Source organism: Sus scrofa, chromosome 17 (genome assembly GCF_054392235.1).
Source record: "Sus scrofa isolate SSC_HxYL_T2T_F1_AM1 chromosome 17, Sscrofa_HxYL_maternal_Yorkshire_Landrace_v2.0, whole genome shotgun sequence".
NCBI lineage: Eukaryota > Metazoa > Chordata > Mammalia > Artiodactyla > Suidae > Sus > Sus scrofa.
The window spans coordinates 69,836,854-69,860,439 of NC_139399.1; the positions used below are offsets into that span (position 1 = coordinate 69,836,854).

The 23,586-nt window shown below is 57.3% G+C and overlaps 1 protein-coding gene across 6 annotated transcripts in view; it reads right to left on the minus strand.

Annotated features, from left to right (window-relative positions):
* The window catches only part of TCFL5 (transcription factor like 5), a 21,841-nt gene extending 6,198 nt beyond the window's left edge, over positions 1 to 15,643 (minus strand). For 2 of the 6 annotated variants that reach the window (XR_002340122.2, XM_021078231.2), the window contains exons 1-5: positions 14,900 to 15,643; positions 13,855 to 14,041; positions 13,402 to 13,564; positions 10,428 to 10,671; positions 7,854 to 7,995 (exon numbers count right to left, since the gene is read on the minus strand). Coding sequence is in view for 4 of the 6 variants with exons in the window: in XM_021078231.2 (XP_020933890.1) it covers positions 7,854 to 7,995; positions 10,428 to 10,671; positions 13,402 to 13,564; positions 13,855 to 14,041; positions 14,900 to 15,564 (1,401 nt within the window). In the remaining 2 variants the exon portion in view is untranslated. Of the gene's footprint in view, positions 1 to 4,447; positions 5,086 to 7,853; positions 7,996 to 10,427; positions 10,672 to 13,401; positions 13,565 to 13,854; positions 14,042 to 14,899 lie in introns of those variants that run through there. The other 4 variants (XM_021078233.2, XR_014832343.1, XM_021078232.2 and 1 more) reach the window with 4 other exon arrangements.
* Between the last annotated feature and the right edge of the window lie 7,943 nt (positions 15,644 to 23,586).

A 23,586-nucleotide genomic window follows, 5' to 3' on the forward strand; every position in this document is an offset into this window, starting at 1 on the left:
CCTGGCCAAGGAACTTCCACGTGATATGGGCACAGCCAAAAAAATAAAAATAAAACAAAAAACCAAACTGAACCCTCCCCCCAGTTTAATTAATTACTTGATTCTTGGTTTTCACTAGAGATTGAGGTTTTTAAGGGTTAAAAATTGTAATACGTATGTAATTAAGCTACTGACACCAGTAAGGGAACTAGTTCAGTGTGTAAAGACAGTACGACGATAAGCGATGTTGGTGTGAGAAGGTACAAAGCGTGGAAGGAGCTTTCTTCAGGGGGAAAGAATAACTTTCTCCCAGAGCTGGTTGTTTCTGGATGGAAAAAAAAATATGGGACAAACTAACATGGACGCAGAAAGTGATGGAAGGTTTGTGGAAAAGGAACCTTGAGGAAAGAGTTTTGTGCGTGGTCGGGACTGGCTCGGATTAGACTGGCTTCAATTAGGTCAACACACTTTTCTAGCGCAGTCAAGCTGGTACAGGGGCGATCTGGCTCCCTCTCTGTTAAGAGAGGGACGTGTCCCTGGAATATTGAGCTGCTTCTTTTTTTTTTTTTTTTTTTTTTGGCTTTTTTAATTTTATTTTTATTTTAAATTTTTTTTTTTGTTTTTTTGCTATTTCTTTGGGCCGCTCCCGTGGCACATGGAGGTTCCCAGGCTAGGGGTCCAATCGGAGCTGGAGCCACCGGCCTACGCCAGAGCCACAGCAACGCGGGATCCGAGCCACATCTGCAACCTACACCACAGCTCACGGCAACACCGGATCATTAACCCACTGAGCAAGGCCAGGGACCGAACCCGCAACCTCATGGTTCCTAGTCGTATTCGTTAACCCACTGCGCCACGACGGGAACTCCTGAGCTGCTTCTGATAACAGGCTGTCAGTTTTTCTCTAGCTGACACTGAGCTTTCCAAAGGGCGCCTGAGGCATCCCAGAAAGAAATACTAAACTAAGGTTTTTTTTTTGGCTTTTTTTTTTGGCTTTTTAGGGCCGCACCTGAGGCATATGGGGGTTCCCAGGCTAGGTTCCCACTGGCCAACGCCACAGCCGCAGCCATGTGGGATCCGAGCCATGTCCAGGACCTACATCACAGCTCATGGCCATGCCGGATCCTCAACCCACTGAGCAGGGCCAGGGATCGAACCCGCCACCTCATAGTTCCTGGTCGGATTCGCTAACCACTGTGCCACGACGGGAACTCCCTAAACTAAGATTATCACGTGTGTTAACTTACGTGGAAAACATTAAATGGCAAAAAATCCTCTGCTAAAGTTGTCACCACGTGTGACTACTCGGGACACGTGATGCTGCGTGCAGGTGAGCAGACCCAAGCAAGCTCAGTCGGGATGATTCCGGCACCCGGCAGACGGGCCCATCGGGGTCGCTGAAAATTGTCACTAAACCAAATGTGAGTCTACTCACCCGTCCACGGTGAATCCAAAGCCAATCTACTGACACCGCGTTGTGGTGAAGAAACGTGCAGCGTTTATTTCAGGCTCCGAGTAAGAAGTTTGGGTCTCGAGCATTAGCCGCCCAGCCGCCTTGTGGTCCCCGCAAGATCGCTGCACTTTGCCCCTCAGCACAGCCCGACGTCAGCAGACTGGGTTACTGTGCCCAGGGGAGGGACCCAAATTGGGTTCAGCGGCCCTCAGCCTCACCAAGAAGTAAATGCGGAGGCAGACAGGAAGGGACCACGACAGAGTAAAAGGCACTTGAGAGCTGTGAACCAGAGGCAGTGCCTGGATCCTGATTCACATGGGTCAGCTGTCAAGAGAGAAAGCTGGACACAGGGATGGAGATGAGGGATGCTGGCGCAGTGGCCGCCTTGGTCAACAGCTCTTTCCAGACCCACCCTTGTGGATGAAGTGATGAGCCTTCTGGAGACGCTTTAGACTAATTCGGGGGGCGGGGGGCTGAGGAAGGGCAGCTGAAACGAAATCAGCCTGGAGCTGGGCCACGGGCCACGGGGGTTCGTTATTCCCGTTTCCCCATTTCTGTGCACGGACGCCCTTCTAAAGCTTTTAGGGTTTTTTAGGCATCGCAGCCTCTCACAGTTTAGCCTAGTGCACATATTTTTATTGTGGTAAAATGCATATAAGACTTGCCATTTTGCCATTTGCAAGGGCACGGCTCAGTGGCTTAAGTCCATGCACCCTGTCATGTAACCATCACCACTACCCATCTCCAGAACTCTCTCAGCTTCCCGAAGCGAAACTCTGTCCCCACGCAGCGCCAGCTCCCCGTCTGCTCCCCGGCCCCTGGCCCCAGCCTTCCCCGTTCTGACTCCGATCTGACGGCTCTCGGTCCTTCGCTGGAGTGCGATCACACGGTACTTGGCTTTCTGCGTCGCTTTTCTCGTGCAGCCTCCTGCTTCGAGGTCCGCCCGCACGGGGAGACGCACGCCTTCCTCCCCTCCGGGCCGCGGCTGGAGAGGAACCCACGCCTGCAGGTGTTCTGTGGGCGGACACGTGGAGTGTTTCCAGCTCTGGGCCCGGGGGCGAATGCGGCTCGCCCGCCCCGCGGTGTACACGCGCCTGTTCGAGGGCCCGCTCTCCAGCCCTGCGGGTAAACCCGCACGCGTGGACATGCGGATGCCACGTCTCATCTTTCGGAGGAACCAGCACCTGTCTCCCGTGCAGCGGCACTGTTTCCGCCCCTCCCGGCAAGCCCAGGAGTTCAGATTCTCCACATCCTCACCGACCCGTGTTATTTGGCTTCACCACAGCCGCAGGGGTGACGAGGGGTCTCACACCCATCCAGGCACTTTGGGTGGGCGCTCGCTGATCATCGGGAAAGGTGAGCGTCTTCTCACGTGCTTACCGTCCACGCGTCTCTCTTCTTTGGAGAAACGTCTAGTCAACTGTCTTGCCCATTTTTAAATCGCGTTGTTTGTCTTGTTTTGCTGGACGCCCGTAGGTTCATGTTTAATTCGCGTCCAGGCAGGAAGGCGTAAGCACTCTGCTGCCACTGCTCTAACTTCCGAGGCAACTGGAAGGGCTGGAGCACTCCCCCTGTCCGCCTGCCGAAGCGCCACTGCCACCAAGGCCACCTGCCACTTGCAGTCACCGCGTACACGCAGAAGCTATAGCTGCATACAAATTTTTTTTTTTTTTTTTTTTGGTCTTTTTGCTATTTCTTGGGCCGTTCCCGTGACATATGGAGATTCTTAGGCTAGGGGTTGAATCGGAGCCGTAGCCGCCAGTCTACGCCAGAGCCACAGCAACGCGGGATCCGAGCCACATCTGCAACCTACACCACAGCTCACGGCAATGCCGGATCTTTAACCCACTGAGCGAGGCCAGGGATCGAACCTGCAACCTCATGGTTCCTAGCTGGATTCGTTAACCACTGCGCCACAACAGGAACTCCAATATACAAATGTAGTCTAATTTTCTTCCCCAAATTTAAAAGCATCCCAATGGGTCTTCATGTAATTTAAGATGAACCATGGTTCGATAACTGCCTATATTCCGACAGCCAAAGCCCAAATATAAAATATTTGCCTATATTTGAGAAGGTAGAATTTGCCTTCAGGATAACTAGACAGAGGCCAGAGAGAAGAAAAGAATCATTTCTCAGACATGAGGAAGAACTTCAAGGCATTTTCTGGACGGTCTTTACACGCCGATGAGGCTAAGCCCTGGGCCACCCCCTTTCCTTTCCTGTGAGTAGTTCTGCCAGAAGTGGGGTTAAGCTGTAACTCAAGCGAGACCCTCATGAGGTCCCTGGGACTCGACTCACGGGGACTTGGGGTGACCTGAGAGGGAGACAAGCAGACGTGTCCCACCCGCAGCTTCGCCAGAGGTGAGCAGTAGCTGTTACCCTGCTCTCTGCACTAGCAGCTGCTTCAACAAAACCCAAGCGAAAGAACGGAGTTTTAAGGCATTTTTACAACTCAGCAACACCTTGAGATGGCGTCTGCTTAAAGGTGATGTTCCCATTAGATGTGCACACAGGAGAGTGCCCACAATAAAAATCGCATTTTCAGTGGGCAAAAGGAAGATGGTTCTGCTCACACGCCAAGCGACTACGCCAGCAAGGTGGGAAGAGGAAGCGCGCTGGTGCCGTCCAGAGAAGTAAAGGCGAAGGGTTAACAAAACCCAGGGGGCGACGAATCTGTGGGGCCCGGCAGGAGGGTGCGCACCGGGCGCATGGCCACCCTGACGGCTGCCCCCGGGGACGGACAAGCCCGGAGGCCGTGGGAGGTGCCACACGGGCTCTCGGAGCGACGGGGCCGACGGGCAGGAGAGGAGAGGACGGACCGAATCACGAACCATCATTTCTACCCAATAAAACTAAAGAATCTGCCAAACTGAGGACGCACGTCCTTTTCAGATAAACACACACCTTGGAAAACCGGACCACGCGGGAGGGAGGTCACCACGGAAGTCTCCGCAAGGTTTGAAAAGCTGCCATCTTCACTGATGACAGTATGGTCGATAAACGTGACGACAGAGTCCTCCTACCAGACAGCAAAGGGAGAAGTAACGGCACGATCGCAGCAAAAACCTGGGGCTGGTGCCCAAGGAAAAGGGGGCAGAGGGCGGGCAGCCCCCAGCCCGACCTCCGAGGGAGCAGGGGGGAGGCAGCGCCACCATCCTGCCCGGCGACGCCAAGTGACCGGCGAGAGGGCAGGGAGGCACGGGGGTGCGGGGAGAGGCTGCCCTGCAGCCTCCAGAGCCTCTGTTGGGGTTCAAGGCCATGACCCCACGATGTCACCTCCCAGCAACTGCACGACAGCAGCGATCCTGGACTGACCTGGACCAGGACAAGCTCTGCAGAGGCTATGACTGGGACAAGAGGCGCAAGTTAACCTTGACTTGGCTGAGTCTCAGGTCCCGGCCGAGCTTCCCGACCGGACCATCGCCTCTGGCTACGCACAACGACTTCGGACGCCTCGCGGTCACGGACGGCGGTGCGCGGCTGGCGAGGGGCAGGTGCCCGCGGGTCACCTTCGGACTGGTTGGCAGCACGAGGCCGAACAAGTGGGGCACGACGTCGACAGCCGGCGACTCTGGGCAAACCAGGGAGGCTGCCGAGGGGCTCTGGGCACTATTCTTGGCATTTTCCCGCAGGTTTCAAACGACATGAACCTGTGAAGGTACCGGACATAAACACAAGGACTCATGGAAACACCCCTGACCTGTTGTCTTCGAAACGTCAACGCCGTGACAAAACTGTGCCAGTGCTGACAGCGGCCCCGGGCGAGGGGCGGACGGCTGCTGGCGGCCCTCTGTCCTCAGAGCCGCCCGCCTGCAGATTCGTCTGCCTGCTCAGCTCCTCCTCCAGGACCGTGAACAGCTCGCCCGTCGGACACGGCACGTGGCTTCCACCCCGCCTCGTCCGAACCCTAAGCCTAACTCCAACCGTTTCTCCCCGGGCCTCCCCACCCCAGGAAACAGCTCCATCCGCCCGGCTGCTCAAGCCGGACCCGCCACGGTCCACGGTGCCTCTTTCCCGCAGCCCCGTGGCCGGCACCGCTGGCCAGCACGTACCTCTCCTGTGCCACCGTGGCCCCTGGCAGACCCCAGCAGAGCCTCTGACCAGGGTCTGCGTCTCCACTCCTGCCCCCCAACCTCTGCTCCTGGAGCCCAGTCCCCCCACAGCAGGGACAGCGATCTTTGCAAAACGTCAGCAGCCAGATGGAGGCAGCCGGCTCCCCCCCACCTTCTGGCTGCCTTCCTCTGGCCCTCATGGTCTCTGTCTTATTCAAACTGCCTCCGCGGAGCTCCCGCTGGGGCACGACGGGATTGGTGGCGGCGTCCAAGGAGCTGGGACGCAGCGGGTTATGCGGCTTAGGTGGCAGCTGCAGCTCGTAACTAGCCCCTGGCCCGGGCGCTCCAGAGGCTGCGGGGCGACCAAAAATGGAAAAACCAAAAACTGCTCCCCCCTCCACCATGTTTGGGCAGAAGCCCAGTTAGAGCTGGAAAGAGCTGTGGGCACATCATCTAAACTGGGGGCTAGGACATCACTCGGGACAAAATGCTGGAGTTCCCGCTGGGGTGCAACGGGATCAGCAGCGGCTCTGCAGCCCCAGGATGCAGGTTCAATCCCCAGTGTGACATGGGGTTAAAGGATCCGGCGTGGCCAGAGCTGCGGCACAGGTCACAGCTGCAGCTGGGATCTGATCCCTGGCCCGGGAACTCCATACCGTACAGGGCAGCACCCAAGAAAGGACAAAAATGTTCACGCAGGTAAGAGGGCAGCTAAGAGCAAACACACAGGGGCTCAGGCTCCTAGCCCAACCTCTCAACAAACCGTGACCGGCGCTGCTCAGCCTGTTTCCTGATGGGACGGGCCCTATAACCCCACCGGGAAACAGCCTACGGATTCAAGGTAATCACATTGCAGAAAATTCAGGAAGCATCGTATGTATAAAAAGTAACATCCATAAGGTTTTTTTTTTTTGGTCTTTTTAGGGCCACACCTATGGCATATGGAGGTTCCCAGGCTAGGGGTCGAATCAGAGCTGCAGCTGCCGGCCTGCACCACAGCCACAGCAATGTGGGATCTAAGCCATGTCTGCAGCCTACACCACAGCTCTAGCAACGCCGGGTCCTTAAACCAGTGAGTGAGGCCAGGGATCAAACCTGGGTCCTCATGGATGCTCGTCAGATTCGTTTCCACTGAGCCACGACAGGAACTCCCACCGTAAGTTGTCAACCTATTCGGTCTTCAAGTATATACAGAGACAGCTGTTGGTTGTTACAACCCTTCACCATGCCTGAATGAATCATATAAATAATAATTTACTGCGACTAGGTACATAGAGCCAAACATTAAATCATTTTTTTAAATATAAAAGCTTTATTTCATTACAATAAACCAAGTCTATTGCTAAAAAAAAAGTCAAAAGGAAACCACATTATAAATAACTGTAAATGACCCAATCAGAACAAATGTGACAGGCACTGCTTTGAAATGCAATGAAATATACAGTGAATAAGGCTCCTGAAATTACGAAACGCACAGGACGTCAACGCCACGGGCACAGCCAAGGGACCCCCGCGAAGGCGAACCCTTAGCACTCAGCCCGAGGGCCTCCTTCCAGGCGGCCTGGGGGGCCCGGCGGCTCTCGGGGCCCCAGGATCTAGACACAGGCGGCTCCTTCTACACAGGCTCCCGTTTATCACGCCAACCTCAGCTCGGCGCTCTCATCAGACGCGTGCTGCAGTTGCCAGCAGCAAGTACCCGCCAGCCCGGACCAGCAGCAAAACGAGCAGGCTCCTCGCCAAGGCCCTCACCACTCGCCCGGCCCCGCATTCCGGGCCAGGCCCGGGACCAAGGTGCCCCCGAGGCAGAGCAGAGGCCAACGCCACGAAGCCTCCGTTCTCCCGCTGAACCCAAGGAGGCGGTGAGCGGGACACCCCCCCGCCCAGCGTCTGGACCACTGGGAGCCGCGCTCCTGGCCGGCAGAGGTCGCGGGAGAGCTGGCAGCACCGGGGCCGAGGGGCTCAGTCGTCTTCCCCCCGCCCCAGACACACAGAGGCTGCCTCCTCCGCCTTCTGCTCAGGGCGGAAGAGCCCGGCTCGCTTTCCTGGACAGGGATCTTCTCAATCTGCGCCTCATCCCTTCCCAAAATCTTCTGAGGGTAAAAAATTCACATCCCGCAGGCCCGTCCCTGACAACCCTGCCAGCCCTAAAACCCACTGCACGGAGCAGGTGTCTGGCCGCGGCCCCCTGGCCGGACACCTCGGGCTTGGCGCTCTGCGGTCAGTGGGCACATCCAGGCTGCGACCAGGACTCTGGTGCACGACGGGCTGCCGCCCCACGAGCACGGCCGGGTTCCGCAGGAACCACGGGACGCACGCACCGCCGCTGCGGGCACAGACTCCGGGCCCCGGCCGGCCTGGATACTGACCTTCTTAAGAGAGTCCCCGTGTCTCTCCTGAATGTACTTGAGGAAGGCCGTGGTCCACTGCAGGGTGGTCGCCTTGTCCGTCTCGGCGTTGCAGAACGGGACCAAGAGGTTCAGCTCGTCACAGCAGATGCGGATCCTGCGCCTGCAGGCAAAACCCAGGCAGTCACACGGACGGGCTGACGCGGGGCCAAGGAAGAACACAAGCGACCGACTCTCCCTCGGGCGGGAGCAGGCTCACTTAGGAGGGCCGGGTCCCCCACCTCGGGCCTCCCCCCCGCCAGCGGCCGGCCCCTCCCGGGGTCCTTGGCCGCCCCCTCGGCCCGCGCGCACGCCCTGGCGTGCTCCCTGCCTCCTTTCCTGGGCCAGGAGCAAGGACCAGTTCAAGCGTCTAGACCAGGGATGGGCGCAGACCCCCGGAAACTGCAAGCAAAACTTTGCATGTGTTTCTTCGGGGCGGGCCATCCTTTCACTCAGCAGGTACTCGCCTGCCTGCCAGGTGCCCGGGAACTGCCCGAGCTGGGACGCACAGCTGGGGGCCTCCAAGGGCCCCGTCCAAAGAGGCCCGCAGACCAAACCGGTCACTCCAGAGAGCACTTCCATCACAACTGGAGTCTCGCCCCTGGGCCCTTTGTAACTTTCACACACGCGCCTCCGTCCTAAACGGGCTGACACGGAGCAGCCTGTACGCGTGGCCCTGGTTCCTCAGCTGCCCACCTGTACTCGGAATGTTAGGGCGCCTTTGTAAGCTAACAGCAGCCGGCGGCGACTGGGTGCCCTGCACCTGCGGGCACTGGGCCAAACCCTGCACATCAGCTCGTTAACTCTCATCGCCAGGCTACGCGGGAAGTAACATCCCTAGTCTATGGCCCAGAAACTCAGAAGGAGAAGCAAAGAATTAGTAGAAGGTTGTTAAGGCAGGAAATGGCAGGGCAAGAACTCAATCTTTTACCATAAACATGTAGCACAGGGCTTTTTTCTTTTTCTCAGTTACAAGGTGTTCAGTAAATGTTCATAAATAAACGCCAGAATAGGAGCCATGCCGGTGACGAGCCACGCTGAGCTCACCGACGCCCTGCTTGGAGCCTGTGCGCGGGCACGGGTTTAGGAGCGCTGTCGCGCTGGCGAGCTTTTTTTGGGGCCACACCTGCGGCATGAGGAAGTTCCCAGGCCAGGAATGGAACCCGCGCCACAGCAGTGACCTGAGCCACAGTGGTGACACCTTGGATCTTTAACCCACTGCCCCACCAGGGAACTCCTCTAGCTGGCTAGCTTTAATACATCCCTTTACAAAGAAATAAACTGGAGTTCCCTCGTGGCACAGTGGGTCAAGGGCCTGGTGATGTCCCTGCAGAGGCTCGGGTCACTGCTGTGGCTTGGGTTCAATCCCTGGCCTGGGAACTTCGGCATGCTGTGGGCAAGGCCAAAAAATAAAAAAATCATAAATAAATAAAAAGAAAGAAGGAAATTGCCTTAGCTCAACACGGTGGCTTCTGTCTTTCTGTCTCTCAACACGAGTATCTGTCTTTGCCCAATGCTGTATTTCCAGAGCATAAAACAGAAATTGGGACAAAGTTGGAGTTCCCGTCGTGGCTCAGCAGTTAATGGTCCTGTCTAGGCTCCATGAGGATGCGAGTCCAATCCCTGGCCTCACTCAGCGGGTTAAGGATCCAATGTTGTCGAAAGCTGTGGTGTAGGTCGCAGACAGAGCTCGGATCCCGCGTGGCTGTGGCTGTGGCCGGCCACTGCAGCTCTGATTCAGCCCCTAGCCTGGGAACCTCCATAGGCCATGGGTGCGGCGGCCCTAAAGAGAGAGAGAGAAAGAGAGAAAGCAAGCAAGCAAGCAAGCAATTGGTACAAAGTACTCAATAAATGACTAAGTTAATTAACTACATGTTACGAATCTTCCTGGAAAAACCCAGCTGTAATAGAAAAATGAGCCATCTTTTGGTTCCACGCAGAGCAGCATGAAGAAAATCCACAGATACACAACTGAAATGAGTCGCCACTGCCTCCTTCTGCAACGTCCTTGAAAGAACCAAGCAGGACTGAGAGGCTGAGCATGCAGGCCACCTGCCACCCGCCTCCCAGGAACACTGCCTGCTGACCTCTGGGAACGTGGGTTTCAGGAGAGCTCCCCGGGCCCAAAGCATGTGGGCAATGCACCTGGCCTGCATCCAACACAGGCTTTCCCCGCGGAGGCCTGGGGTTTGGCCACGTGCCAGGTTGGGGTGCCCATGCGACCAGCCCCAGGCGGGCCCTGGACATCGAGTCCCGAAGGAGCTCTCCTGGCCGGTAGACGCCCCCGGGTTGAGCATCCTGTGTGGCTCTGCTGGGAGGGGCTCTCGGGTCCCCCCGCCTGGTCCCCCGACCTCTCCCCATGCGCCATGTCCCTAGTCCAAGAGACATCAAAGCCGTGCGTGCTCCAACGTCCTCCTCAAACCTGGGGGGGGTGTCCTGGTGCCCGACCCCCCAGCCCACCAGTGACCCTGTCCTCTGCCAGCTGTCCCCCCCTTCAACACAGAGACGGCCAGGCCACTGCCTACAGGAAAGCCTGCCCCACGGCCCCGGCCTTACCTCCTGTCTCTTTCCATGCGGTTGTGCCTCTCCCGCCGCTGGGACCTCCCTCCCTGGGGCCCGCCCTGCGGCTGCTCCCCGAGGCTGGACTGCGAGGACTCGGGCTGCCAGGGGCCCTGCGCGGCCGCGGGGCCTTCGCCCACGTTCTGAATCTCTCCGAGCGCCCGGCGCTCCCCGCTGGCGTCTAGCTGGCGTAGCCTGCTCCGGTTCCTCCTGTTTAGGGCCTGTTTACAGAGCGCTTCTTCTTTGCGACAAAAGAAAAGAGTGCTCTTTTAATTTTGTTATTCTCCTTAACGTACCGTCATGCACGCTGCGTGTATTCTGGGGTGGGTTCTACCCAAGACATACACATGTTACTGGGGAAGGGGGCACGCAGAACCCAACGGGAAGCAGGCAGTAATTCCACACGCGCAGTCAGCACAGAGCTCCGGCTCTCAAATCATAAAACTGCACAGGGGAGTTCCTGCTGTGGCACAACGGGATGGGCCGTGTCTCTGGAACACGGGACGCAGGTGCCGTCCCTGGCCCCGAGCAGCAGGTTGAGGATCCGGCGTTGCCACAGCTGCCGCGGAGGTCGCGACTGTGGCTCAGATCTGATCCCTGGCCCAGGAACGCCATGTGCTGCAGGGCCATCGAAAAAGGAAAAAAAGAAAAAGAAAAAGAAAAAAGAAAAGCAAACCAAAAACCGGGAGCTCCTATCGTGGCTCACTGGTGACAAACCTGACGCGCGTCCATGAGGATTCAGATTCGACCTCTGGTCTCGCTCAGTGGGTTAAGGAGCCGGCATTGCCGTGAGCGGTGGTGCGGGTGTAGGCCGGCAGCTATAGCTCCGAATTAACCCCTAGCCTGGGCATTTCCATGTGCCAAGGATGCAGCCCTAAAAAGCAAAAAAAAAAAAAAAAAAAAAAAAAAAACTTAAAATTAAAAAAAACACTGAACGTAAATGAAAACAGCTTTATGTAATCAGCCTAGCTTGTCAAAAGCCCCGCTTTCAAATGAAGAGGCATTTTAACTGTCATCAATGAACAGAGAAACCAGGAAGCTGTTGGATGTTTCGGATACTCAGAATGAAGAAGAAAAAAAAAGCTGGAAATATTTCCTCCCAAAGATTTCCCTTATACGCAATTACTCTCACGTGACAAATGATATTCTCACTGCGATGCTCCGAAAAGGACAAAACCTTGGTGAAGGATTAAATCTGCCTTTACGGGAGTTCCCGTCGTGGCGCAGTGGTTAACGAATCCAACTAGGAACCATGAGGTTGCGGGTTCAATTCCTGCCCTTGCTCAGTGGGTTAACGATCCGGCGTTGCCGTGAGCTGTGGTGTAAGTCGCAGAAGCGGTTCGGATCCTGCGTGGCTGTGGCTCTGGCGTAGGCCGGCGGCTACAGCTCCCATTCGACCCCTAGCCTGGGAACCTCCATATGCCGCGGGAGCGGCCCAAAGAAATAGCAAAAAAGACAAAAAAAAAAAAAAAAAAAAGAAAAAATCTGCCTTTACCTTCCAAGGACGAGCCCCCACAAAAAGTGCCATCACAGCAGAGGTCACCCAATCTCCATCCTAAAGGAGCAGCAGGCCTGAGCTGCCACTTGGAGCCCAACTCTCCAGAACGAAAGAATCACTGAGCTCAAATCTCAGAATGGGGGTAATTTTTCAAAGACGCGGACGGAAATTCACAAGTACTGGCAATGTTTTCTTTCTGAAGCTGAGACGTCAGTACAGAGACTGTTTCGTTGACGTTGTTTTAGGGGGGCTTTTTGGCTGCCTCCCTGGCATGCAGAAGTTCCCAGGCCAGGGGTGGAAGCGGCACCACAGCAGTGACAAGGCCGGATCCTGTAACCTCGAGGCCACCAGGGGGCTCCAAGGCTGCTTTAATATTCACCTCCACATCCTACTCACGTGAGCCTGAGCTTTGCGTGCAATGATGTCGCAACGAGGGACAAAGGTTACCGACGAGGGGAAGGAGCAGCACTCCAGCCTTGGCTCGCCTTCACCGGCTTGTGAAAAGGCCAGGGTCAGCTGTGTCACTGCTGGAAACTTGAAAAATGAGGTTTCCAGGGAGAATGGGCCTGAGCGTTAACTTGGGAGGTAAGCAAAGTTTGCTGGGAGCCGTTTATCGCTCAAACTTTCTCAGTCACCTTATGGCCTCTTGTTCGCAACTCAATCCTCTGCCCATCTGCAGAGGTCTCCTAAAGCTTTTAGCAGATTTCAGACCCCACCTCACTCACAAAGGATAAAATAAGAGAAAAAAAAAAAAAAAAAACTCTAAGTGCTTCAATAACTTGAAGACAATGGAAGATGTACAAGTCTATTGGTTTTCCTATTCATGGAGATTGCTGTTAAGAAAAAGCAGCCCCAGGAGCTCCCTGGTGGCACAGTGGCTAAGGAGCCCACGTTGTCACTGCTGTGGCTCAGGTTCAGGTTCAGTCCCTGGCCTGGGAACTTTCTTTTTTGGACTTTTTAGGGCTGCACCTGGAGCATATGGAAGTTTCCAGGCTAGGGGTCGAATCAGAGCTGCAGCTGCTGGTCTACACCACGGCCACAGCAACACGGGATCCAAGCCGCACCTATGACCTAAACCACAGCACACAGCAACGTGAGCAGGGCCAGGGATCAACCTGCATCCTCACGGATACTAGGCTGGTTTGTTACAGCTGAGCCACAACAGGAACTACTGGCCTGGGAACTTGTGCACGCTAAGGGCACGGCCAAAAAAGAAAAGAAAACGCAAAGGTTTCCATGCCAGGTGCACACTTGGTGTTTGAAATTCTTAAGAAGGTTCGAAGCGGGGTGACTAAGGAAGAGGGGGGCACGATGGCTGCGGAGATATGAACAGACCCCCAAGATCACGTCCTCTGTTTAGAAAGCACCGGTTCTCCGACACCCCCCCCCGCCCCGCCCCACGGCCAAAAGGACATGGAGGGCAAAGGTCAGGCAGGAGCAGAAAGCACCTGCTACTTCCGTTCTGCCACTTACCTCCTACTTTAATCCAAACCTGCTCAGGCAAAGCTTTGTTTCTACTCCCCAGAGTCTGTTTAGTGGATTCAATTTCTTGCTGATAGCAGAAGGAAAACGCTCGAGGCAATCCAATATCCTGATGCTTGGCAGCTTCAAGTACAGAACATGAGTTACTAGAGCTCTGAAAAAACATGAAGCAACAGGAGCGCTATCGACATGCGACAACACAATCTCCTGACTGAACAAAGAAAACCCACTTTAATAGAAGAAACAGCCAAGCGATCGCCGTAACTTTGAAGAACTTTTGGGACGCTGAGGAGTTTTAAACATCCCCAAACCACATACATCCTCTCAATTTTAAAAAGTTATTAAGCTCAATGAGAAAAAAAAAAAAAAGCCTCGAGACCTAACGAAAACCAAATTTATCCATTTACCGCAAAAGAGCAAAGCCTTGAAAGTCATTTTCCCTACCTGTGTTTGTGAGAGACTCGAAGTCCCAGCAGCAGAGCACGCATTTGCAGTGAACAGAGGGCATGTAAACTGCAAAGCAGTAGCGGCCGCAGCGGTCTTGTTTTTCACCAGTGTTGTGCATTTGTTTTGTTGCTGATGAAGAGGAACGTTCATTAATTCGGACGGATGTCGAATAAGAGTCACCAAACTGCCAAAAGACACAAAAGCCCCAGAAGTAGGCTAAGTTCCCTGAAACACTGCCATCCCCACCACGCTCTAACGGCTAACAGTCCAGGTTCCAGGCAGGAAATCTGTGACAGTGCACGCCCCGGCGTCATCGTGGAAGTCGCTAGACACCTATCAACGGCGGTGCAGGGGACAAGTTCCAACTTCCTTCTCGCTCACACCGGAGGGCGGGGCTGTGTGTCATCTTTTAGTTACACCTCCCCTCCCATCACGCCTCTGACACCCATCTCTGGCTTTCTGGCCCTCCTCCAAAATCTGATGACGGAGGGCAAAATGGGAAAAAGCCGGGGTGTGGGCCAGAGGGAAAGCTGGGGAGACACCCCAGCGGGTGTCTGCGAGGAAGGAGGGCTGCCTGCTGGAGATCTGTCCTTCCGTCAGGCTGCATGTGTGTGCACAAGACAAGGTCAGCACAACCTGAGCCCCCCGGAGCGGGAAGCAAGGGCCTCTCGGGACATCTAGGTGGGTGGTCCGGGGCAAAACCTTTGGCGCTCGGAGCATCGCTACACTTGTCTCAACTCATCTCCCTTCCAGACGCAGCGTGCACCCGAGGCCAAGGCTTTGGGGGCTGTGTGCAGGCGCTGCGAGCTTAGTATGGGCTCGCAGCGCCTGCGAACAGCACACGACCTCGGACCCGCCGAGGTCGGCTCCCTGTTAAGATGCAAGCCAGGAGACTGGCGGTCTCCGCATGGGACCCGGGGGTCGACACCCGCACCGAAGCCGGTGCTTCTCTGCACGGGACCCTGGTCCACACCCTGACCGAGGCGGCCGCTTCTCCGCACAGGACCCTGGTCTACACCCAGACCCGGCGGGATGCACCCACTTGTTGAGCGCCACGCCGGGCTCGGGGGGCTCGGCGCCGCGCGGGGCGGGCGGGGGCTCGGCGGGGATGCTGTTGAAGCGGTCCTCCAGGCGGACGCGCACTGCCGACTTGGCCCGCGCCTCGGGCGCGCCCTCCGCGTTCTCCTTGCCGGCGCCGTCGGGCGCCTTGGGCCGGGGTGCGCCCGGGCCCGGGCCGTCGGCGCCCGGCGTCTTCTCGGCGGCGGGGGGCGCGCCCGCCTCGCTCAGCAGCATCATGCGCAGCTCCTGGAAGTCGATGTGGCCCAGGCACGGGTTGGCGCCCGCGAAGCCGCCGTCGGCCAGCGCGGGCGGGCACAGCACGGGGTACACGGGCGCCGCGCCCCCCGTCGCCGCCGCCGCCGCCGCCGCGCCCCCCGCCGCCGCGAAGCCCCCGGCCGCCGCGCCCGGCGCCGCCGCCGCCAGGAAGGCCGAGTTGAGGCGCGTCTCGAGCTCGCCGTCGGCCGCCGCCGCCTCCATGTGCGAGTAGAGGATGTGCTGCAGCTGCGTGTACTCGATCTCCGTCATCTCCACCAGGCTCAGGTCGGTGGTCGTGAAGCTCAGCCCCGCCTCGCCCAGCGCCGCGTCCGCGCCCTCGGGGCCCGCCGGCCCGCCCGCCTGCGGCGGCTCCCGCGGCCCGGGGCCCGACATGCCGGCGCCAACGGCGGGGGGGCGCGCGGGCGGGCCGGCGGGGCCAGGCCGGGCGGGGCGGGGCGGGGGCGCGGAAACCGCCGGCCGCAGCGCGCCTGCGCCGCCCGCCCGCAACGGCAGCCCCTCCCCGGCGCGGCCCCGCCCCGCGGCCCGGCCGCGCCAACCGCCCGCCCCGCCCCCGCCGCGCCGGCCCCACCCCGGCTGCGCGCGCAGGTCGGGGGCGGGCGGGCGGCCCGAGTGGCCGCGCGAGGGCGCCCAGACCCGAGCGCCGCGGCCTCAAGCCGTGCCCCGCACGGCCCGGTCGCGTATCCGCGGGTCCAGGGTGGCGGGGCCGGCCTTCCGGGGCCCGGCCGGGGAGCAGGGCCCAGGCAGCAGGTGCATCTCTGCGTTCACGGAGCCACGGGGTGCTGTGCAGCGCCCCCTTCTCAGAGTGGCGGGAGCAGTAGGTGAGACAGCTGCCCCGCTCCAGGTGTGACAGGGCGCTCTGTACCTGGTGCAGAGGCAATCAAGGGAATGCACGTGTCGCACGGGCTCATCCCCGCGCAGGGCAAGCCACGCGGGATCAATGCACTCCTCAAACTCTGGCCGGCGAATTGAGTTGGAAAGCACATGCCACGTGGGTCCATCCATTGCAAGTGCGCCATTCAGTGTTCGTGTATCACAGCGCATCACATCCCACCAAAAGTGAAGTCACAGTGTCTCAGAACACTTCACCCAAAGAAATCTCACGCCCATTCAAGCTCTCCCTATGAATGGCATCATACAATAGGTGGGTCTTTAAAAGAGTCACTCCTGCAGGCTCAGAATAATTACTGCACCCACCTCTCACCCACACCCACATCTCAACCAGCAGGGAATGATGGCTTACAGGACAGCTGATTAATCATTTAGAAAAGAGTTAGCACTTTTCCCACACCTAAGATAAAAATTAGTTTCAGGTAATTGCAATACCTAAATTTGAAAAGCAAAATTGGAGTTCCATTGTGGCTCAGCGGTAACGAAGCAATTAGTATCCATGAGGAAGCAGGTTGGATCCCTGGCCCCACTCAGTGGGTTAAGGATCTGGCGTGGCTGTGTCTGTGGTGCAGGCCAGCAGCTGCAGCTCCCGTTCAACCCCTAGCCTGGGAACCTCCATGTGCTGCACCTGCAGCCCTAAAAAGACAAAAAAAAAAAAAAAACCCAAAAAAACCTATAAGGGAAAAGAACATAAATACACACGGCACTGAATCACTGTTCTAAATACCTGAGGCTGACACCTGTAAATCAACTATACTTCAAGTTAAAAAAATAAATAAAAAGCAAGTTAAACAACTGCTAAATATACAGAACGATATGGATAAACTCTTTGAGAAAATTCTAAGCACGACACCATCACAGACCATAATGTGTGCAAAACTGCCCTGGGAATCTTGTTTAAAAGTAGGTTCTAAATCAGCAGGCCTGGGGGCGCCCAGAATCCCGCCGTTTTAAGGAGCCACCAGTTGACCCTGTGCTGCCGATCAGCAGACCCCCCACGTAGAGCAGCAGAACCACGGAGGACAGCGAGATGCAGTGTTTATAAGGGAAAATAGGAGTTCCCATTGCGGCTCATTGGGTTCAGGACCCCGCGGTGTCTTCCTGAGGATGCGGGTGGGCTCCCTGGCCTCCCTCAGGGGGTTAAGGATCTGGCATTGCCACCAGCTGCCAAAGTACGTTGCAGATGAGGCTCGGATCCCGCCTTGCTGTGGCTGTGGTGCAGGCCGGCAGCAGCAGCTCCCACTCAACCCCTAGCCTGGGAACGTCCATATGCCGCAGGTGCAGCTGCAAAAAGAAAAACGGGGAGAGAGAGAGAGAATAAAATCAAGATTATAACCAACCGGGCTTTTCCTTTACTGGAAATAAAGACTATTGGCACCTATATCGGGTTTTTTTGTTTCTTGATTTGGGTGGATTCCTTTCAGAGAGCAGTTTTTGAGCCCTCTTTTAATGAGACGTGAAACATGAGAGTGCTCTGGCTTTAGTGGGGCTTACTTTTAAATACCATGTGAAGAAAAGCACAAAACATGCTTTTTTCAGAGCCTGAATATGGCTCCCAATGGTTCTGGCCTGGCCGCCGGGAGGCAGCCCTCAGCGGAGGGGTCAGGCAGAGCCTGGGGGCGGGGGGAGCAGGCGGGTGGGAGAAACGCTCCAGCCTGGCTCCCCTGAGCCCAGAGAGGTCCTCTGCCCCAAACGTGCCAGAAAAAACGAAGCCCAAACAGCCTCTGGACAGCTGTGAGGCGCCAGCCTCCGAGGCCATCAGGAGCCGCTCTTGCCCGGCCGTGCCCAGGGGGGAGGACCACCAGCAGGTGGCAAAGTCAGTTTAGCGGCTCTGGGCCAACAACCAGAGGCCCAAGCACAGCACTGGGGTGACCCTCCAGTAACCGGGCAAGTGCTGGACCTGACACTATTGTGCAAACATCCGCATTTGGTGAGACCAGCAAGGCTGGGTATCAAAAACACGTAAAGATATGACAGGAAAAGAAAACCACAGAGCCATAGCGGACATGGGAGTTCCTACTGTGGCTCAGCGGTGATGAACCCGACTACTATCCTTGAGGACATGGGTTCGATCCCTGGCCTCGCTCAGTGGGTTAAGGAGCCAGTGTTGCCGTGAGCTATCGTGTAGTCACAGACACTGCTTGGATCCTGCGTGGCTGTGGCTGTGGCTGTGGCTGTGGCAGGCAGCTACAGCTCTGATTCAACCCCCAGCCTAGGAACCTCCATATGCCACGGGTGCAGCCCTAAAAAGGAATCCCCCCCAAAAAATATATATATATAGGACGCAAATGCATAAAAATTGTTAACAAAATCTTAGCAAATCGAATCCAACCAGATATTTTTTTTCCTTTTTTGGCCACATCCACAGCATGCAAAATTTCCCAAGCCAGGGATCCAACCCGCGCCACAGCTGTGACCTCTGCTGCTGCAGTGACAATGCCAGATCCTTAATCCTCTGAGCCACAAGAGAACTCCCATCAAGATTTTTTTTCTATTTTTTTTTCTTTTTTTTTGGCTGCACCTACGGCATGCGGAAGTTCCCAGGCCAGGAATCGAATACTCTGAGCCTCCGGGGTGACTTACACCACAGCTGTGGCAACGCTGGACTCTTAACCCATTGAACCACAGCGGGAACTCCCCAATAAGATTTTTAAAGAGTTCATCACAACCCAGCGGGTTTATTCCAGTGATGCGTTTTGTTTATGCTTGAGAATCACCTCGTGTAAATCACTACATTAACAGACCAAAGAGAAAAACCGTACGATTACCTCAAACATGCAAAGCAAGAGAACTGTGTCTGACAAAGCAGCATCGACTCCTGATAAAAACTGCAAACCCGGAAAAGAAGGAAAGCTCATCCCGATAAAGGGCATGGATGCAACAGCAACAGTGGACCCCACGCTTAACGGGAAAGACGGACTGCCTCCCTCCAGGAGGAAAAGGAGAGCTGACCCGTCGCCACTTGTGCCCCCGTCGTCCTGGAGGTCGTGCTGCGGAGCAAGCGAAGGCAGAGCTCAAGTGGGGAGACGAGCAGTAGAACTGCCTCCCTCGCAGGCAGCACGGTGAGCTAGGAGAGGATCCAGGGGAACCCACGAGAAGCCAGGAGTGGGTTCCGCAGGGTCAGAGCACGACACGGAGTCCCGGCCCGTCCCCTGATCCTGGCGGTGGACTTGGCCCTGCAGTTAAAGGGCAGCAGCACCTAGTTTCACTCAGAACCAGCAGGACGCGTAGGACACGCACGGCGGGTTCACGCCGCCCCCCGATCCCCGAGCGCTGCTGCCTGCCCTGCCCCCCCAGCCGCGGGCAGACCCTGCTCCCTTTACTGTCTCCATAGTTCTGCCTCTTCCAGAACACCATGTGCTTGGTATCATACAGTCTGTAGCCTTTTCTTTTTCTTTTCTTTTTTCTCTTTTTTGCCTCCCCCACCCTCCATGGCATACGGAGTTCCCAGGCCAGGGATCAGATCTGAGCCACGGTTGTGACCTACACTGCAACTGTGCCAACAGCCGATCCTTAACCCACTGTGCCAGACCGGGCATCGAACCTGCATCCCAGCGCCCCGCCGATCCCATTGCACCACACTGGGAATTCTAGCCTTTCCGATTGGTGGCTGCTTTCACTTAGCGAAATGCACGTGCGTTTCCTCCCTGGCTTCGCGTGGCTGGAAGGCTCGTCTCCGTCGGGGCGGAATCGTGGCCCACAGTCTGGATGCTCCACCGTTTATCCGTCACCTGCTGGAGGACGTCCTGGCTGCTTCCGAGTTTTGGCAGCTCTGCCTGCAGCCGCTGTAAACAGCCACGTGCGGGCGTTTGTGGGGACGGAGGTTCAGCTGCTTTGGGTAAAGGCCCAGGAGCACGACTGCTGGACCCAATGGGGTGTGGAAGGAACCGAACCGCCAGACTCCTTCCAAAGTGGCGGCACCATTTCCCATCCCACCAGCCACAAACGAGAGCTCCTGAAAAGCCACGTCCTCGCTGTCATTTGTCATTGTCAGTGCTTTCAAGACGCAGTGACCGTGCCAGGAGGCGGCAGCCCGCGTGGGGCAGGGGTGCTGGGGCTCTGTCTCTGGAACCAAGGCGTGGAAATAGGGGTGGCTCCTCTCACCCTCCCCTCTCCTGACGCTGAGGAATCAGGGCTTCCTCTTCCTGCGACGCTGCTTCTCTGGGGTGTGGTGCCCAGGGCAAGACAGCTTCCTCTTCATGCCAGTGAGATGACGGGCAAAGCGAGGGTGCTGGCGAGACTCTCCAGGGTGGGGGGCGCGGGGAGGGGGCAGCAGGAGCCTCCAGCCGGCGGCCGGCCCAGCGTGGCGATGCTGAGGCTGCTCTGGCGGGAATGGAGGCCTGGGCCCCTGCCAGGGACGGACCCTGGAGCATCTGCCCTCGGGGAGTGGACGGAGGTGGTGGTCAGTGCCTGTGACGGTGCCGCCGCTGCAGTGACGGCTGTGACAGCCATGCCCGTCCCACCTGTGTGTTTGTTGACCACCCCCCCCTTCCTTCCCCTCTGCTGTCCCCACCAGCCAGGGCATGGCAGGAGCACTGCTCTCATTCCCAGAGTTTGCAGGACCAGGCAGCCCCCCAAGTGCCAGCCGCCCAGGCGGGGAGGATCCCCACAAGGGACAGCAGGGTCTCCTCTCCCGGCCGTGGCTGGTGGCGTTGTGTCGCTGGGCAGCGTGAGTCCGGGGCTGGCTTTGGGAACCGGCGAGTCTGGGAGGCGCTCGGGCCAGGCGGCGGGGGTGCGACATCTCTCTTTCCGTGGAAGCCTCAGCGTCTGGTGGAGGATTGGCCGGCAGTGTGCACGAGGCCCGAGGTCCAGAGCCAGAGGAGAAGCCCAACCCTACCGCCTGTTCTCCGAGGGCTGAGCCGGGTCCTGCGTGGGGCAGTCACCTCCGCCAGCCCCACGCCCCCGGGATCCTCCAGCCTCTCGGGCCAGGTGTGCACATCACCTTCACGGCCACGCCGGACATCCGCACTGCGGAGGCTGGAGGTAGACACACCCGAGGCCCTCTGTCCTTCCCTCCCCTCCACCCCGCCCTCGGCCCGTCCCCCCGCCAGTCTAGCTCCCAGCAGCTCCCACAGCCCTGCCGAGCCTGCAGACCAAGCCCTGGGGCTTCTCCCTGTTCCGGTCACTCTGTCTGTCTCTCCCTTTGTCCTGGTCTCTCTCTGACCAGGTGACACAGAGAAACCCGGGCACCGGCGTCCGGAAAGCTCGCTGAGCTGTGCCTTGTGAGCAGGAGAGCCTGGGACCCCTTCGTTAGGGCGTGACTCCTTCTTCTTTCTTTCCTCCTTCCTTCCTTTCCTCTCAATTTCCTTGCCTGGCTGTGCCACCTGCAAACGGAAGTTCCCAGGCCATGGGTCGAACCCGAGCTGCGGCAGTGACCTGAGCCACAGCAGTGACAACGCTAGGTCCTTAACCTGGTGTGCCACCAGGGAGCTCCTGGGGTGTGACTGTAATTAGCTGCAGAGGAGAATCGGCCTAAATACCTTTGCACCTGACTTCTACATATTTGGAAACATTAACATCATTAAATCTGAGTCGATGTTTAAGAGTTTGACCTTGTGTTTAAATATTTCTAAAAATATTGCTTAATCGATTTATGGAACGAAGAAATAGGACACTGAACAAAATATGAGCTTCCCTCTGCTTGCTCAAAAATTCCTCAGCTATGAAAGTATTGATTCATCTCCCTCTTTCTCACACACACACACACGCACACACACAGAAACACACGCACACACACACGCACCAGCAAATACAAAGCAAAGGAAATCTTTGGGCAACTGCTTTGGATTTCCAAGGAAATGAAAGCACAAGGTCAAAGCAGCACGGGATCAGCACTTCTGTGATGAGGGGCCAGGTGGTGGGAGTCAGAGGCCAGCAGGGGCGGGGGCCCAGCTGTGTCTTCAATTGAAATGTATAGAATCATAACACATTCTTTTTTGTCTTTTTGCCTTTTCTTGAGCCGCTCCCACGGCATATGGAGGCTCCCCGGCTACAGGTCAAATCAGAGCTGTAGCCACCGGCCTACACCAGAGCCACAGCAACTCGGGATCTGAGCCGCGTCTGCAACCTACACCACAGCTGACGGCAACGCCGGAGCCTTCACCCACGGAGCAAGGCCAGGGATGGAACCCGAAACCTCATGGTTCCTAGGTGGATTCGTTTCCGCTGCGCCACGACGGGAACGCCTAGAATCATAAGACATTAAAAGCAGCCATTGGTGGCCCCTGTGCTAGAGAAAATCAGGCCAGAAGGCCTGCGGCAGGATGAGGACTGGGGAGCGGCCGGGGAAGGCGGGGTGCAGGAGAGGGTCCCTGCCTCCTGGCCTCCTCCTCCTGGATTTTGAACACAGGGAGAGTGTTGGCTGCTTAGGCAGGTACAGGGGAAAACGGTGAGCCTGTCCCTGCAGGCACGAGCATTCTGTGGTCCGGGGGAGAAAGGCGTGACCACGGCCAAGTCACCTTCCAGACTCGAGCCGCTTTCCTCTTGGTTCGGATGCGGGTGGCGCCTGCATGGTGGGGGGACTCCCCTCTGGTAGCTGCCAGTCCAGCACCCAGTCTCCCTGGACGCCTGGGTGACCTGGGTGTCACGGACCCACAGTCACAGGCCTCCAGCACGGCCATCCGACAGGACTCGCCACCCCGCATGGCCTGCCTCCTGTCCCCTCCAGCACGGCGCACGTGGGGTGCTGTGGCTGGCGGCCCGGCCCTCTCCCTCCCTGGACGTGCTCGCTTCCTCGAGGCTGGCCCTGGTCCATCGATCCACGTGGACTAAAGGGCCCCGGGGGGGTGACTAAACCGCTGTCAATACTTGCTTCCAGGTGTTGCTGAGCAAAGACCTTCACCTGCGGGCGTGCTTCTGGGCCTCCGGAGACACCGCCCTCTGCTTGGCTTCTCCCCCTGAGGTGTGCGGCGTCTCTTCGCAGGCCATGAACCATCCCACTCCCTAAGGCCCCCAAACCAACTCTCAGCTCCTTGGGGTGGAATTGTCCCCACTGGTGATGTGGGCTTTGGGGTCAGTGTGGAGCGTGGAGTTTAATGAAAAGGCACTGACTGGAAACCGGCTGCTCTTCTCCAGGGTGGGAGCACCTGCCTCCCCCCCCCCCCCCCGCTGGGGGGCTCACGGGCCGATCCTGAAATCCTGACCTGCTCCCTTGGAACCAGGGGTGGCCTCGTGCCAGCCTGGCCAACAAGGTCAGAACAGATGTTTTAAAAAGGGAACATGGAGTTCCCGTCATGGCGCAGAGGTTAACAAGTGTGACTAGGAACCATGAAGTTGTGGGTTCGATCCCTGGCCTTGCTCAGTGGGTGAAGGATCCGGCGTTGCTGGGAGCTGTGGTGTAGGTTGCAGACGCGGCTTGGATCTGATGTTGCTGTGGCTCTGGCGTAGGCTGGTGGCTACAGGTCCCATTAGACCCCTAGCCTGGGAACCTCCATATGCTGCAGGAGTGGCCCTAGAAAAGGCAAAAAGACAAAAAAAAAAAAAGGGGGGCGGGGGGAGCGGGGAACA